We start from the raw sequence: 14831 nt of genomic DNA on the forward strand, positions 1-14831 counted from the left end.
CAGGAAAAAGAAACAAGTTTTATTAAAGCCCCAAACACTTGGCTAGAAAAACCAAAAGGAGAGAGCAGGGAGGTGGGAGGAAAAAAAGGACATTAAAAAAGAGAGACAGAGAAAACACAGCAACCCTTTTCCATTTAGAAATTGTCAAGTTACACCGACAAAGGTCACAGAATATCCACAGAAGCCGTCACTGCTACACCAACACGGGCCCTACGGGGTGGACGGGGTGGGTGTGGAGCCGGGGCTCGCCCAGGGGGCCCACCTGGGACCCCCTCAGAACCTCAGGCCTGAGGCTCCTGGGGAAACAGCATATTGTGGAAGGGGCGGGAGAGAAACCCCCCATGCGAGTAACACAGCACAGTGGGCGGGGGCCGGGGGGACCGGGTACAGGGGTCCCCCCAGACGTCTTAGTTTGCTCTTGGTCAAGCACACACTGATGGACAGAGCAGCGAGGCGCATGCAGCTGGGGGCACCGGCGTGCGGCGGCTGTGAGACGGCCAGTGGGGACGGGGCTCGGGAAGGGAGCCGGAGCGAGCGGTGCAGGGATGATGGGACACACACATGGGCGCGCGCACACCCACCGCAGACACAGGTCACACGCACTTCCACGTTCACACCTCTGTCCACAAACACATGGCCCCCACACTAACAAGTCTCTCGCTGCTAGGCATGTCGCACACACCCCACCCGAGTTCTCACGCAAAGCTCCTCTCACACTAACATGCAGGTAGGCACCCGCCAATGCCCGAACAGGTTATACACGCCTACATGCACACGCCTCCCCACACATGACAGGCCGAGCCTGTGGACGTGTGTCCCATGCATCTGCACACACGGCTGGGTGGGCTTCTGCCTGCACACACACACACACACACACACACACACACACACACATGCAGGCTGCACACAGTTCCACGCAGATGCCTCCCAGCCCACAAATATGCAGGAACCAAAGTGAAAGAAAGATGCAAATCCCACTGGGCTCTACTGGAGCGGGGGGAGGGGCACATGGCTCCCTCCATCTGCCCCTTCCTGGGTGGACACTATCCCCACCCTCTTCCCCCCACAAAGGGACATTCAACTCAGGACAATGACGTGGGGCACACGTTCTGGTCACAGGGCGGAGGGTGGGAGGTGGGGGCGAGTGAAGGGTAGCAAGCGAAGAGGAATGGAGTGGAGGGAGGAGGGGGCACCACTCCCCCCTCCCCTCCCAAGTCAGGGGTCTCTGTACAGCCAGATCAACCGAACCTTCACTGGACCACATGAGCCAGGCCGATGCGCCCACCCCAGCCCCCTCCCCCGCCAGACAGTGGCAAGGGAGAGAGTGCCGTGGTTTTCTTTTTTTTTTTCTTTTTTAAATATTTATATATATTTATATTACGTATATTATATATATATATAATATGTAAATATATTTTTAAAACAATATAAAATGTTAAGACACTTCACTTAAATGTAAAGAGTTGCCTGCAATTAAAAGTAATTGCATCATTTATGAGGTCCTTTTTTTGTTGTTTCCTATTTTCCAGGGTTTTTTTTTTCTTTTCTGGAGGGATTTTTTTTTTTCCTCTTCTTTTGTTATTTTTCAAAAAGGCTTGCTTGCCTTGGTACAAAAATGATCCAAAGCTAGAAAACAAGGATGAACCAACAGAAGCAAAAACAAAAGAAATGAAGAAACACAGCCCAGTTTCCCCTCCCTCCCCAAGCCTCTGGCAGCTGCCCTGGCTGTCCCTCCCCGGCCCCACGTCGAGCTGGCGCTGCCCTCCTGCATTGGCTCCTTTCTGTGCTTACTGGGGGGACTGATTCCAATTCCCCTCCTCTGTGCTTACACCACTTTGTGCTCCACATGGGGATCCTCTGCCTGGGGACCCCCATTCCACCCTCCTCCTCCTCCCCCTCTCTCATAATCTCCCTCTGACCCCTCCCTGTGCCCTCTGGGGGCCAGGAGTGACAACCAGAATTGGTCTCCCTCTCCCCATCCCCAGGACCACGACTTCCAACAGCCTCTGTGGGGGGAGCAGGGCATCCACGGGCCACGGACTGGCTGGCCAGGCCTCGGGGACCTTCAGACATCTCACCAGGGTCACCAGATCCCCACTTAAAAACCACATTTCGCCCCTTCCCTGAAAACCCTCAAGTCACAAAGGAGATGGCTGAAGGTCAAGTCACCCCACCTGCGGGCCGCAGCTGTCTGCCCCTGCCTCACCCAGCCCTCCCTGCTCTCCCCCTTCCCTCACAACCAGGCCCCTTCCCCACCGCCTCCAGGCCTCAAAACCTAATTTCTGGGCCCTTCATTCTTGCCCACCCCACCCCCATTAAATAAGTTAATGTCATTTAAAGTGCTAAATTAGAAAACTAAAAGTACCAAATGCCCCTCCCAGGGCTGCCCTCTCCCCAGGCAGTGTCCCCAGTGTCAGGCCCCGGTGTCAGGCCATCTGCACAACCCACCCCCACAGCCAACAGTCCAAAGGGCCTCCTCCCACTCCCTGCAGGACAGAGGCCAGCTGCTCCCCAGGGACACAGACTCCCGGCCTCACCCCACCCCGAGGCCTCCCAGCCTCCGGCCTCCGTGTCCAGCCCATCCATCTAGACTCCAGGCCCACTGGGGTGAGTGGAAGGAGCGGAGCAGCAGCAGAGGTCAGTCTTGTGCGAGGTTGGACAGGGAGGGGGGTGTCTCCAGGGCCCCGTCTCCCAGCGTCGCATCCCCAGGCCTGATGCTGGGTTGGTCCAATGTCCAGGCGTTCCTCCAGGAGGCACCGAGGGAGGGGAGAGGGTCTCTCACTGCTCCAAGTCTCCGTGGCTCAGAGTTTGTTTGGAGTATTCTTGGGAAGTGGGGAGGAGGGCGGGAAGGGGCAGGGACTTCAGGATGGACTTGGGAGGAAGAGCGGTGAAAGAGAAAAGGGACAGAGTGACAGGAAGTGGGCCCGAGAGGCCCTCTGGGAACAGGAAACCAGGGCGAGGTGGTGTGTTTGGTTTTTAGTTTTACTATTTAAAAAAAGATAATTAAAAGTGAATCATTTAAAAAAACCAAAAACACCAACAGAGGATGGGTGTGGGGAGCTGAGGGCCACCCCCTCCTCTGAAGGACAAACCCCGCAGGGGTCTGGCGAGCAGGGTGGGGGTGGGTGGAGAGGAAGGAAGAGAGAGAAATGGCGGGGGTGGGGGGACAGGCAGGGGTGGAGACATGAGGGGCCTTCTAGAAGGAGATGGAAGAATTCCTTGCCCCAAAGGAAGTCAATACAGGGATAGAGGTTCTGGAAGCCGAGGGCTTTTCTGAGACAGGGCTCGAGGTCTCATTTGACCCGCTCATCTCTTTAGATGGTTTAGTGGCCTGGAACAAAAACAGGGGTCAGGGGTCAGAGAGAGGAAGGGAGCGCCTTCGTGCTGGCCCCCAGTTGACGTTTTAAAAAATGGAAAACCTCTACAAATGCAAGAGAAAATTAACTGCAAAAGGAAGAAACCAGAGGGGCATCTGGAGAACGCGCGTCCTCTGAATGGGGTGGGGGGCCCGGCGGGGGCAGAAAGGGGGTGTGGGGAGGGCCTGGGAACCGCAGTAGGGGGCAGGCCCACAGTCACTGATGGGAGAGAGAGAAGGTGGAAGAGAGACCAGAGCAGCACAAGAGAGACCATGCCCAGGACAGGCAGGTGGGGAGGCGGGGCAGGGGGAGGGCGGGGAGGGGAGGAAGAAGAAGTGAAAGGTTAGCTGAGGCAGGGGTACATGGGGGGGGTCTTAGTCCCCACTGGTCAACAGCGCAGTCTTTTCTGGCCTCAGTGCCATGGCAACAGAGGAAGGAGCTGGTCCTCCCTGGGGAGCACTTCAAGGAACCCCAGTCTGGGACTGTGGGAAGAAGGCGCTCACTGCACCCAGCCTGGCACCCCCGCACAGGAAGCCCCACAGCACCCCTGGAAGTCTTCCTCCAGCTCTGGGTAGGGAACGGGAAGGCCACTCCCTCGTGACCCGTCTTGTCCTCACTGGTCACCTCTGACAGTCAGAACCAGCCCCTCACCCTCCTCCCCACCTCCAGCAGACTCCCTGTGTCTCTACTGGTCCTGGAGGCCTGTTCTCGGAGCTGTGGTCTCCAAAGTGGGGAGCTGTCTGCATCACCTGGGGGGTGGGGGGACAGCATGTGATGTGCATTGAAAATGTAGATTCCTGGGCCCCCTCCACAGTCGGTCTCTGGTACGGGCCCAGGAATGTGCATTTTAAGCAGGTGCCCCAGGTGGTTGTGCTGCACGCTTACCTTTGAAATCTACTAGGCTAGTGGGACACAGACCAGGTTTTCTCCCGCAATTGTATTCCCTGTCCCCTCTGGCCTTGCTAAAAAAGACCCGAAGGCTAAAGCCGAACACAGTGTCTGTGGCACATCACCAGGTCTGCGCAGGGTCGCCCATTTCCCACAGTCCTACCTTATCACCAGCCCTGGGGAGGCTGTGGCAGATGCCTTGCAGGGGACAGCTAGTGTCTACAGCCAGCCCGGCCTGCTCAGGAACCCACCCCCCCCTTGGTGATCATCATTTCTTCTTCCAAGGCGCAGTGGTCCGCTCAGTGACTCACCCGGGTTTTGCGCGCCACACTGCAGTTTGCGCCTCCCCTTTATGGAAAGCAAGGCAAGCGGTCTCCATTTGGGTTCTCTAATCCCTCTCCTCTTGCTGAGGCTGCAGGTCTGTCTGTTATGCAAAGGGGCTCTAGGGCTTCAGCCACTGGGGTCTGAAGTCCTGTGCATGTGTCAGGCCTGGGCCCTGCCCTCAGGGGGCTCCCAGGACCTGGGCCCGGAGGCAAACTCATTTAAAGGCAACCAAGGGCTCTCTTACCACTTGTCACTTACCCTGGGCTCAGTCCCACTCTTCCCACACACTAGTCTTTCTCATTTAAATTCTTTCCCCCAAAGCCAAGTGGGAGGGGAGCACAGTGAATTCTCTCTGGTGTCTCTTAACCTCTCACCATGTCCCCAAGCAAGGTGTCCACTCCCTCCTGGCTGTCCTCTTTGTTCTGAATGAGCGAGCCTCGGTCTATTCCAAGCCTTGGTCTTTGGAACACCTACCTTCCGGCTGGTGCCTCCACGTGATGCCGTATTCACGCGGCAACATGTCCTCACCCAGGCAAGGCACCCCTTGTCCCTCCCACAGCCAGCGCCAGGCTTCTGCCATCCGGCTTTACCAGTTCATGGGAATGCCTGACCTCTGCCCCAACTTCTTCATGGGGCCCACTCGCGGCCTCTCTGCAAGCATCTGTGTTGTAAAGTCCTCTCGGGCCATCTTCCCTCCCAGGAGATGCCGACCACTGCACCACTCAAAACCCACTCTCCCCAAGCTGAGAGGCACGGCCTGCTGTGCCCAATGACCCCCTCCTGTGAGGCTCTCGTGTGACACAGCTGCTGTCTCTCAAGGTTCCTGTCATTTCCATTTCTCCTACCAGTCCTCCCATGTTGGTCCCAATTACGTCCAGAGAAGCAGAACTCAGTCACCTTCGTGGCAAGGGGGAAACCTCACAGATGTTCAGCTTCGGGGAGTGGGGGGAGACATGGGACCCTCACCCAGGCCCTGAACTCTGCACACCTCCCTCCTGCCTGGGGATCAGAGTCTGCCATCTGCTGTCTGTGCCAAGCACGCTGCTCCATTCCCCACGCTCCGCTCCGACACATACATTGCCACACAGGTGCGGGTCCTCCTGTCGCCTGCCTCCTCCAGGGCCATTCTCAGTGCCACGCCCTCCCCGGGCCCTGCTTTTGCTGACTAAATCCTTCCTGGATCGGGAACTGGACTGTCAGGAGAAGCTGGGCTTTTCCCCCAGCCCAGGACCGGGGTGGGGGGGGGGGGCGGTGGCGGGGATCATGAAAAATCCACGGCGATGAGAGCAATTCCTTCTCCTCGCCAGCAACTGATCCAGAAATAGGCAACGTGGAGAGCGGGGAGGCCTGTCGGGGGCTTCTGGAAAGATTCTCCTGCTTCTAAAAGAGTTGTGTGCCCAGGACCCCTGGCATGAAGTCAGCCACATGGCGGAGGGTGGCAGGATGACAATAGGACCTAAATGCACAAGGAACCTGGGTCCTGATGTCCTTGAGCTGCTGAATTCCCCAACACTGGAACCTCCCTGCTTCCAGACTTCTTGCTTGGTTAACGATACCTTTCCTTACTGTTTAAGCCATTTTGAGTTCCTGTTCCTTGCAGCTAAACCCATTCTAAGTAACACCCATGAGGCCCAGCGTCACTTCTCTGTCACTGTATTCAACCTTCTCTTTTTTTTGTTAAGTTATTGCCTTCTAGTGTTCCCGTTCTGAGTGTGATCTCACCGAGGCTGGGTGACACCCACAAGGCTGTGCTCCCGGCAAAGCAACAGAGTCCAGCATGAAGACAGGAGAATTTGCATTAGGCAGATCTGGGTTTAAGTCCCAGTCCTGCTGCTTTTTAACCACGTGACCCTAAGCAGACATCTCTCTGGACCTTCACATCCCGTCCCGTCTGCAGGGATAACCACCCGACAGCGTCAGGTGCATCAGAGATGACGCAAACAGGGCGCGAGGCCCAGTGCCCGACACAGCACGTGCACGGAGTGGTGGCTCTGACTGTGCTTATTGTTTTAACCTCTCAGGTTTGCTTTGTCTATTTCCATCTGGATTGGGCCTGATTGGCGGCAAACTCATTCGATCATTCACCACCGGACAACTATTTACTGAGCGTCTATATATGCCAAGCACCGTTCTAGGTGCTGTGGGGATGCAGCCATGACAACACAGATTCGTTTTAAGGTATAAAGTTGTTAGGATTAAACAAGACACATGAACTTGGTACCCAACAGGAATGCTGGCTGTTTCGCATCTGCCTCCCCACCCCCTAGAATCAATTTCTGCCCTGCTCTGTGCCCTAGGAGCGGACCCCTGCCAGCCTTTTGCTGACTGGCCTCTGGCTGGGTTTGGCCAGTGGGGTCTCATGGCAGGGTGGACAGAGAGAAAGGTGGGGTAAAGTTCCTTCCTTCCCTACTCCCTCCCTCTGGGAGCTGTCGCAGGCAGGAGCTGTGCCCTCCACAGCTAAAGCTCCCGCTGCTCCAGCTCTCTGGGGCATGCTAGACACTGTGCCCCCTGCCCTCCCCCTAGCGAGGCCACAGAGAGGGAGTGTCCATGGCTTCACATCTACACCAAGCTGACATCCGCGCACCCCTGGAGTCTGGCTCCCACCCCACACTTGGCTGTCAAGCGCAACACTCAAGGGCTTTCTCTCGATCATATCCTCTGACTTCTCTGCAGCATCAGGCTCTCCTGCAAAACACCCCAATCTCAGAACTTTCTTTCCCCCGTTTCTGTGTCTGATCCCGGCACTTCCATTCCCCTCTGCTGTAGTTTGGATATTTGTCCCCCCAGATTTCATGTTGAAATTTGATCTGCAGTGTTGGAGGTGGGGCCTGGTGGGAGTTGTTGGGTAGGAAGGTGGCTCCCTCACCCAGGGCTGAGCCCCATTCTGTTGGAAAAAGCCTTGCTGTGTCTCCCCTCTCTCTTGCTCCCTCTCTCGCCCTGTGACATGCCTGCTCCCCTTTGCCTTGTGCCATGATTGGAAGCTCCCTGAAGCCCTCACCAGAAGCAGATGCTGGCACCACGGTTCTTGTGCAGCTTGCAGAACCGTGAGCCAAATAAACCTCTTTTCTATATAAATTACCCAGCCTCAGGTATTCCTATACAGCTACGTAAACGGACTAAGCCACCCTTCATCTCATCATTGCCAAAGACAGCTCTGAGCTCCAAGTGTCGGAATCACTCGATGAGGGAGAGGCCTCAGGCACCAGCCTTTTCCTGGACAACGTACAGTCCCACCGAGACCATCACGGGATTCCTTCCCTTTGCAGAGCAGTGTGTGGTTTCCAAAGCTCTCTCCTACATCTGACATTATGTGATCTCAGAACCCTACTGGGTATTTTTGTCCTTGTCCCCATTGTACAGATGAGGAAAGAGCCTGAGAAGACAGAGGACTTTGACCAAGGCCACAGGCTAAGCTGGATGGAGCGTGTCCGCCCAGGTGACCCAGGCAGCTGGAGCACAGGGTGGGCACGGGCTGGCGGGGGGAGCTGGAGAGAGAGGAGGACTATGGGGCAGGGGGTGCTGGACAGGGAGGGGAGGCTGGTGGGGAAGGAGGTGCTGAGCTGAAGGGTCCTGGGCAGCACCAGAAGGGATTCAGGCTTATCATCCAGCAGGGCTGGAGATGGGGTTTAAACTGGCGCATATGTGTGTGTGTGTGTGTGTGTGTGTGTGTGTGTGTGTGTGTGTGTGTGTGTGTGAGAGAGAGAGAGAGAGAGAGAGAGAGAGAGAGGAGAGAATCAAATCTGCATTTTTCTTGGGAAATAGGTTAGAGGTGACAGGGGTCCCAGGGAGACTGCAGAAAACCATGCATGCATGTAGTGAGACATAGATGGTCTCCCCTGCTTTTTTATACTTTACTTTTAAAAATTTCCACAAGGGACATACATTACTTTACCAGGAAGAAGGAATACTTTTAAGAAAGGCTACTGGAGCAGTGGGAGTGAGAGGTGTAGCTAAGGCCAGTGGCCGCATGTAGGGGAGAAAGCTCAGCCAGGTCTGCCTAGGAGGCAAGGGGTGGGGAGGAGTACTGGGGGGGGGGCGACCCTTCCCCAGGGGACAGCAGTTGGGGCAGCCACGGGCTGGGTGGTGAGGGAGCATTGTGTCTGGATGCACGTGTGCAAGGCGCCTGGGGACAGCCGGGGGAGGCGTGCGTGGGTGACTGGAGCCCAGAACAGACCTGGGTGGGGACAGAGACTGGGTGATGCCCAAGGAGGGGAGGGGGATGTGTGAGGAGCCAGGCTCAGAGAAGAGAAGAGGTGGGCAGAGGAGCCAGGAGGGCCGCAGCAGGGCTGGGAGAGGACGCCAGGACTGGGGGCTCTGCACAGCCCCACGGGCATGCGTGCAGGGTCTACAGGGCACATGCCGCAGGGAGGTGGGGATGGAGGGGGAAGAGCACTCCTGGAGGCCTCTAGAGACCTCACGGGCCTTGTGGAAGGTGGAGGGAGGGCCAGGGCAGGCTGAGGGACAAGCATGGCGGCTGGGTTCTGGGGAGCCAGGGGTTACAGGGAGAGGAGGAACACAACTACAGCCGTGGGAGGGGCCTGCTGGGGGGGCTGCAGCACTGGTGGGTGGGAGAGGGAAGGCGGTGTGGACCGAAGCAGGCTCCCCCGCTTGCCAGCTGTGTGACGTTGGGTAAAGCCTCAGTCTCCCCGCCTATCTTATGGGGACAATAAGGACCCACCTCCTTCTGACTAGACTGGCGAGTGTGAGATGAGATCATGTACGTGCCTGGCACAAGCCAACACTGTTTAAATGTCAGCTGCTCTTTTGGGCACCGAGGAGGCACCAGCCTGGACAGGACGAGGGGACTCAGCCATGGGGGTGGCAGGAAGAAAAGCTGGGGGTGCCACTCGCAGGGTGTCTGGGGACCACGAGGAGGGAGGTGGGGAGCTGCTGAGGCTACCTTGCTATGACCTTTGGGAAGCCCCCTTCCTTCTCTCAGCTGTCCCCTTGTCTGTCAAGGAGGTGACTGGATTCACCCATCTTTAGCCTCTTACCTCTGAGCCTAGAACCTTCTTAAGTGGGAGCCACCACCCTCACACCCAGACTGGGCCTGGCTTACAGGGGCTGCTCAGAGATGTTTACTGAACCAAATGAGCACGCTATGGATCTCTCTCACAGCTAGGCCCGGCGACCACCCTGCACCCGCTGACCAGGCCACAGATGGGGCAGCATCACTCACAGGCGATGTCTCTCTACTCTATACGCCACCCTCAAACCCACTAATAAATCTGAAAGGGGTTGTAGCGCCCCTGCAACGCCTACCACACCCCTACCCCTCCTGGGGGCTCTAGTACCTCTCCCTACATGCCTTACAAAGATCAGAGGTGAGCCCACTGAAACCCCAACGCAAGGCTGAAAAGCAGATGCAAAACTCGTTTCTCCCTCAGCCAGGGGCTGGCCCAAGAGCTAAGAGGGAGGCTGAGACGAGAGTGGGGGCCCCAAAGAGTGGGGGATCCCTGAGAACAGGGAGAAGGAAAGAGAAGAGAGGAACGGAATGTCAGGAAGAGGAAGGACACAAAATTCCTCCTTCTATGCCCCAGAGCAGGCTGGGCCTTAGAAGGGACCCAGACAGGGGGCTGGTGGAGTCATGAATCTGCTCGCTCCCATCCCCACCCCCCCCCCCACCCCCTGTCCCCGGTTCCCCAGGAGCCATCTGGGGACAAGGTCTTCCCTGCCCCTGAGCAAGGGGCTCCTGAGAGGGAAGGGGCCTGGCTGAGTACGCATGCTCTAAAGCACATGCAAAGTGCTGGGATTGTGGGGAGGAGGGGGGGCGAAGGTTCAAGGATGGGTGGGGTAGTCCTGGCAGGGTCTCTCAAGGCAGCTGGTGGGTGGGTGGTCCAGGAGTAGTGGCAGGAGATGCCCAGCACACAGCACCAAGGGGCCTGGCGGGGCCACCCCCGGCCCCCGCCCTCACCTGCTGCTGGGCCTGGATCCTCATGTACTCGGCCCTCTGCTTGCCGTGCTTGCTTTTGTCAGGGCTGCCTGCCTGGCCCTGGGCCGCCTTCAGCCGAGAGGCCCCCGGAGTCACCACCTTCATGGGTGGCACGCTGCCACTGCCACTCTGCAGGAAGAGGAACAGGGTTGGTGTTGGAGGGTCCGTGTGGGGGTGGAGTCACACAGAAACCCTAGGCACGCACTGGGTGGGGTCTCTGAGGCTGCCACCTCCTCTGTGGGGCCCTTTGAGACCTGGGGACCCCTCCCTGGCTCCACATTCCAGGCCCCTCTCTGAGCCGGGTTTAAGGCCTCCCCGCAGGAGAGGAGCAGGGCCGCCTGCCAGGTTCCCAACAGCTCCCCAGTGAGAACGCTTTGGTGGCTTCCTTGAGCAGCTCAGGGACAGCTGGTGCCCTCTTGGGTGAGCCGCCCCCAAAGTGAGGGTCCCCAGCACCACCCCACTCTGGCAAGGGGCACCACCGTGGACCTGGGGGCACAAGCCTAGCTTTGGGGCTGAGGGCTTTCTCTGCAATGGCAGACACTGCAGATTGGCAGCCCCAAGCCGCACCTGCCTCCTAATGGGAGGCTGGGGTGGGGTCCCCCTAGAGATGGGCAAGCCTGGTCCCCTTGACCCCCCCAGGTGTCAGGCCTGCACAGAGGGGCACTGGGCACCCAGAGGCGGGAGCAGAGGAATGACAGAGACAGAAAGAGTCAGAGACAGGAGCGGGGAGGGGAGTGGGGAGGGAGGGGACAGAACTTTATTTGCTGGTTTACAGATACAGAGCAGAAGGGGAGAGGACCCAGTTCTTGCCAAGGTTGGGGGGCCGACCCCTGGGTAGGCCAGCTTCCCAGCCTCCCCCGGGCTCTGCCTGCAAACCCCTGCCTGGCACCAGGCTCCCAGGAGGGTGGCAGGAGCTGAGAGAAGGCCGGTGGGAGGAGGGGGCTGGTGTGGCTCCTGCAGCCCTCCACTCCCTCCAGCCCTGAAGATGCAGAGACAGGAGTGTGAAGCGGGGGAGGAGGCAGCCACCTGGGGGCTGGGGGACAGGGATGGGGGGCTGCTCGGAGACTCTGCAGTGGTGGCTGTGCCCGTCTCGCTGAGTGTGGCTTCCAGCTCTTGGAGCGTCTCCTCCAGGCTGTCCATCCGATGGGTGGTGGCACCCTGGGCTGTGTGGCCTGCGCTGGTGACAGGCTGGCCCTGGTGCTCCCAGCTGCAGGTCTGGGCATGACATCCAGAGTCCATGAGGGTCTCCTCTAGGTGGGTCTCAGCAGGAGAAGGCTTCTGGGTCCCAACTGCGGCTGCTCCCCAAGAGCAGGGGACCCTGGCTCCTCCATCCTCTGGGCCGTAGCCTTCTACACCCTGTTTCTTGAGAGCTGCCCCTTCCTTCCCAGGCGTCAAGCTGCTCCGAGGCCAGGGAGGCTCAGCCACTCCCCCCGGCAGGGTCTGTGGGCTATCCCAGCCCCTCCCGCTGCCAGCCAGGGTCCGGGGTCTCGGGGTGGGAGCTGTCCTGGGACCTGGCCCCTCAAGACTGGCCTCTGGCAGGGAGGGAGGGTTGGGGACACATTCTGTCAGGATGATCCTCGGAATGCAGAAGGCCCCGGGACCTGGGGCGGCCTGGGGGCAGAAGGATGAGGAAGAGTGTGATCCCTGCAAACCACACTGGGCTGGGATGGGGGGTTAGAGTTAGGTGAGCCCATCCCTTCCTTTCACAGATGGGGAAACTGAGGCAGGGAGGGTCCTGACTGAGGTTACCCAGTAAGTTAGAGGCAAAACTGCGACTAGAATCCGGGTCACTTCCACCAGCCCCCACGTCTTTCTATGTTCTAGTAAAGATGCCAGTTTACGCAGAAGCACAGATACATGTTAACTGTTCGTCGCCCGCGTCAGACTCTGGGAGCAGGTCTCTCAGTTACTCCCATGAGTTTGCCATTGGCGAAGGGGATGACGCCAACATGGGGTCGGTGGAGAAGTAAGTAAGCTCACGTGGGCACATCGTGAATGTTCCGTGAATATCAGCTGAAATGAACGACCCAGGCCCCCAGCCCTGTGTGGGCAGAGACCACCTGCCAGCCTCTGTCCTCTGAGGAGGGGGCCATCGTCCTCATCTCAAGCCAGAGACTCCTGGACCCCCTGCCACTTCGTGAGCTCTCCCCAGGGGCTTCGCCACAGAAGGGGCAGGGCTCAGCCTTTGCCAGGGTCCTCTGCGGCACACACCCGGGCAAAGCCCCCTTGGACACCTGCTTCGGTGCGAGTGGCCCTGGGCCTGGCCTCAGTGGGGGCACAGAGAGACGCCGCAAGTACCGTGCCCGAACTGAGGGAATCCTGGTCTAATTCTGAGCACCAGTCATGTGTCAGGTGCTGTCACATCTGTCCTCACCTTTAATGTCTACTGTGACCCGTGAAACGGCTGTTGCTCTCACCGCCCCACTCCACAGGGGAGGAAGCCGAGGGTGAAGGAGGTTTCATGATTCACTCAAGGCCACTCACCCACAGTTAGTTAGACCCAGATGGTCTGACTCCAAGTCCAGTGCTCTTTCCACTAAAAGGAGCCATGGGGAGATGCATGGGGGGCAGCAGGGACTCTAACCACCCCCTCCCATGGTGAGACACCCAGCCTTGCCACCTGCTTACCTGGGAGCGGGAGGTGTAGACTGGGAAGGCAGAGAGGGTGACCTGATGCTCGCCCAGCTCCACCGCCTGACGATGCCATAGGATGCAGAGAGTCAGGCAGGACCACAAGGCCAGGGGAGGGGCCTTGGCCACTGGGCCTTCTCAGGATTGGCTCCCAGAGCCAGCAAGGGGCAGGCATGGGGTTGGGGGACCACAGTGCCCAGGACACAGCCAGCCAGGAGATGCCCCGCCCACACTGCTCATCCCGTACAGCTCCATGGGCTGCTCTGTGCCCGTCCCCTGCCCAGCAGACAGCACTGTGCCCCCATCTGATGCCTGTCTGCTCCCCCCTGCCAGGAAACCAAAGCACCAGCAGGCCTCCAGCCAGGCCAGAAATCAGTTGGAGGCCAGCATGGAGCCCACTGTGGGCCAGGAACCAGACAAGGAAGGTGAGAGTGTGTGTGCACGGGGGACTGCCCCCCCGCAGAGCAGAGGGCCCTCTAGGCTCAACCTGACTGGGCAGAGGGAGAGACTCCCAGCCCTTCCCACCACCCTCCTCCCCAAGCACAGCACAGTCCTACGGGAGGGGGTGCAGAAAACAGGTCCCCCAAATTCCCAAGAAAGAATAAAGAAGAAATAAGTGCAGCAGGACAGCAGCAAGGACTGAAGTTAGAGAGAAGGAAGAACTTCCCAATGCTGAAAGACAGAACCAGCAGCCAGGGAAGGGCATGGGTTTCTTCCACTCCAAGTCCCCTGACCAGGGGGCCGAGAGGGGCCATGGCAGGGTGTAGGCTACAGATGAGCTTTCCCTGGGTGTCTAGGCCCCCAGTGCAAGGCACAGATTCCAGAGGGAAAAGCAGAGCCCGTCACCCAGCACAGGAGGCAGAGCAGCGGGCGATGGAGGTGGGGACCAGGCAAGGGCTCAAGACAAGGTCAGATTTTGAGTTGGACCCAAAGTCGTCTTGTGAGCAAGATCCAACCTCCAATCTTGCCCCAAGACAGCACCCAGGCTTCAGGCCAGACCTAGACTCAGGCGGCAAACTGGACCAGAACAGCAGGCCACGTGCGCCAGACTTGGAATCAAGCCTGCGGGGACGCAGACTCAAGGGTCACAGACACCCGGGCTGCTGGAGTCCCGGGGAAATCCCACCTGGGAGGTGGAGGGAGGAAGGGTTATGCGCCTATGGGGAGGGGGGTGAGTCACGGGTGTGACGCTGTGGCAGTGGCAGGACTGGGACCATGGCTGGCGTTTTAGCGGGTCAGCATGAGAGGTGAGGAGAGGAAGCCGTGGAGGGTGGCGGCACAGGCAGACAGAGAGCCGTGAGAGGTGGGCAGCCCCGTTACCTTCCGTGTGGGGCCCGGGGCTGAGCCCCTGGGGGACCCCAGGTCCTGGGGGGACAGCAAGGTGGGGATCGGCTGGCAGCGGGGCGTGGGGGGGAGGGAAGACATTGAGCTTCTCTCAAACACCTGAGGAGCAGAAGGTGGGGGCAGGTTTGGAGGAGGGGCACCAGGGAGGATGGGGGTGCAGGCACCCAAGGGGAGGGTGGCCTGGATGGCATTGGGCCCCTGGCCTCACCCCTTGGCGCTTCACTGTGGCCACTGGCCCAGCCTGCCCCGTTGGCCTCCTCCCGCAGAAACCCTGGCGATCCAGGGGCTCCAGGCACCAGGCCTGGGGTGGGGGCCGTGGACACTGAGCATGGTGACTTCCAGCACCGGGGGAGTCA

The 14831-nt window shown here is 58.8% G+C and overlaps 1 protein-coding gene across 2 annotated transcripts in view; it reads right to left on the bottom strand.

Annotated features, from left to right (window-relative positions):
* Nucleotides 1-1531: 1531 nt before the first annotated feature.
* Nucleotides 1532-14831, bottom strand: part of SRCIN1 (SRC kinase signaling inhibitor 1) — a 65754-nt gene continuing 52454 nt past the window's right edge. The window contains exons 18-20 of one of the 2 annotated variants that reach the window (XM_045526322.1): nucleotides 14452-14574; nucleotides 10483-10629; nucleotides 2207-3331 (exon numbers count right to left, since the gene is read on the bottom strand). In XM_045526322.1, coding sequence (XP_045382278.1) covers nucleotides 3197-3331; nucleotides 10483-10629; nucleotides 14452-14574 — 405 coding nt within the window. In that variant the 3' untranslated portion in view covers nucleotides 2207-3196. Of the gene's footprint in view, nucleotides 3332-10482; nucleotides 10630-14451; nucleotides 14575-14831 lie in introns of both variants that reach the window. The other variant, XM_045526323.1, reaches the window with a different exon arrangement.

The sequence above is a fragment of the Lemur catta genome, chromosome 15 (assembly GCF_020740605.2).
Source record: "Lemur catta isolate mLemCat1 chromosome 15, mLemCat1.pri, whole genome shotgun sequence".
NCBI classification, from domain to species: domain Eukaryota; kingdom Metazoa; phylum Chordata; class Mammalia; order Primates; family Lemuridae; genus Lemur; species Lemur catta.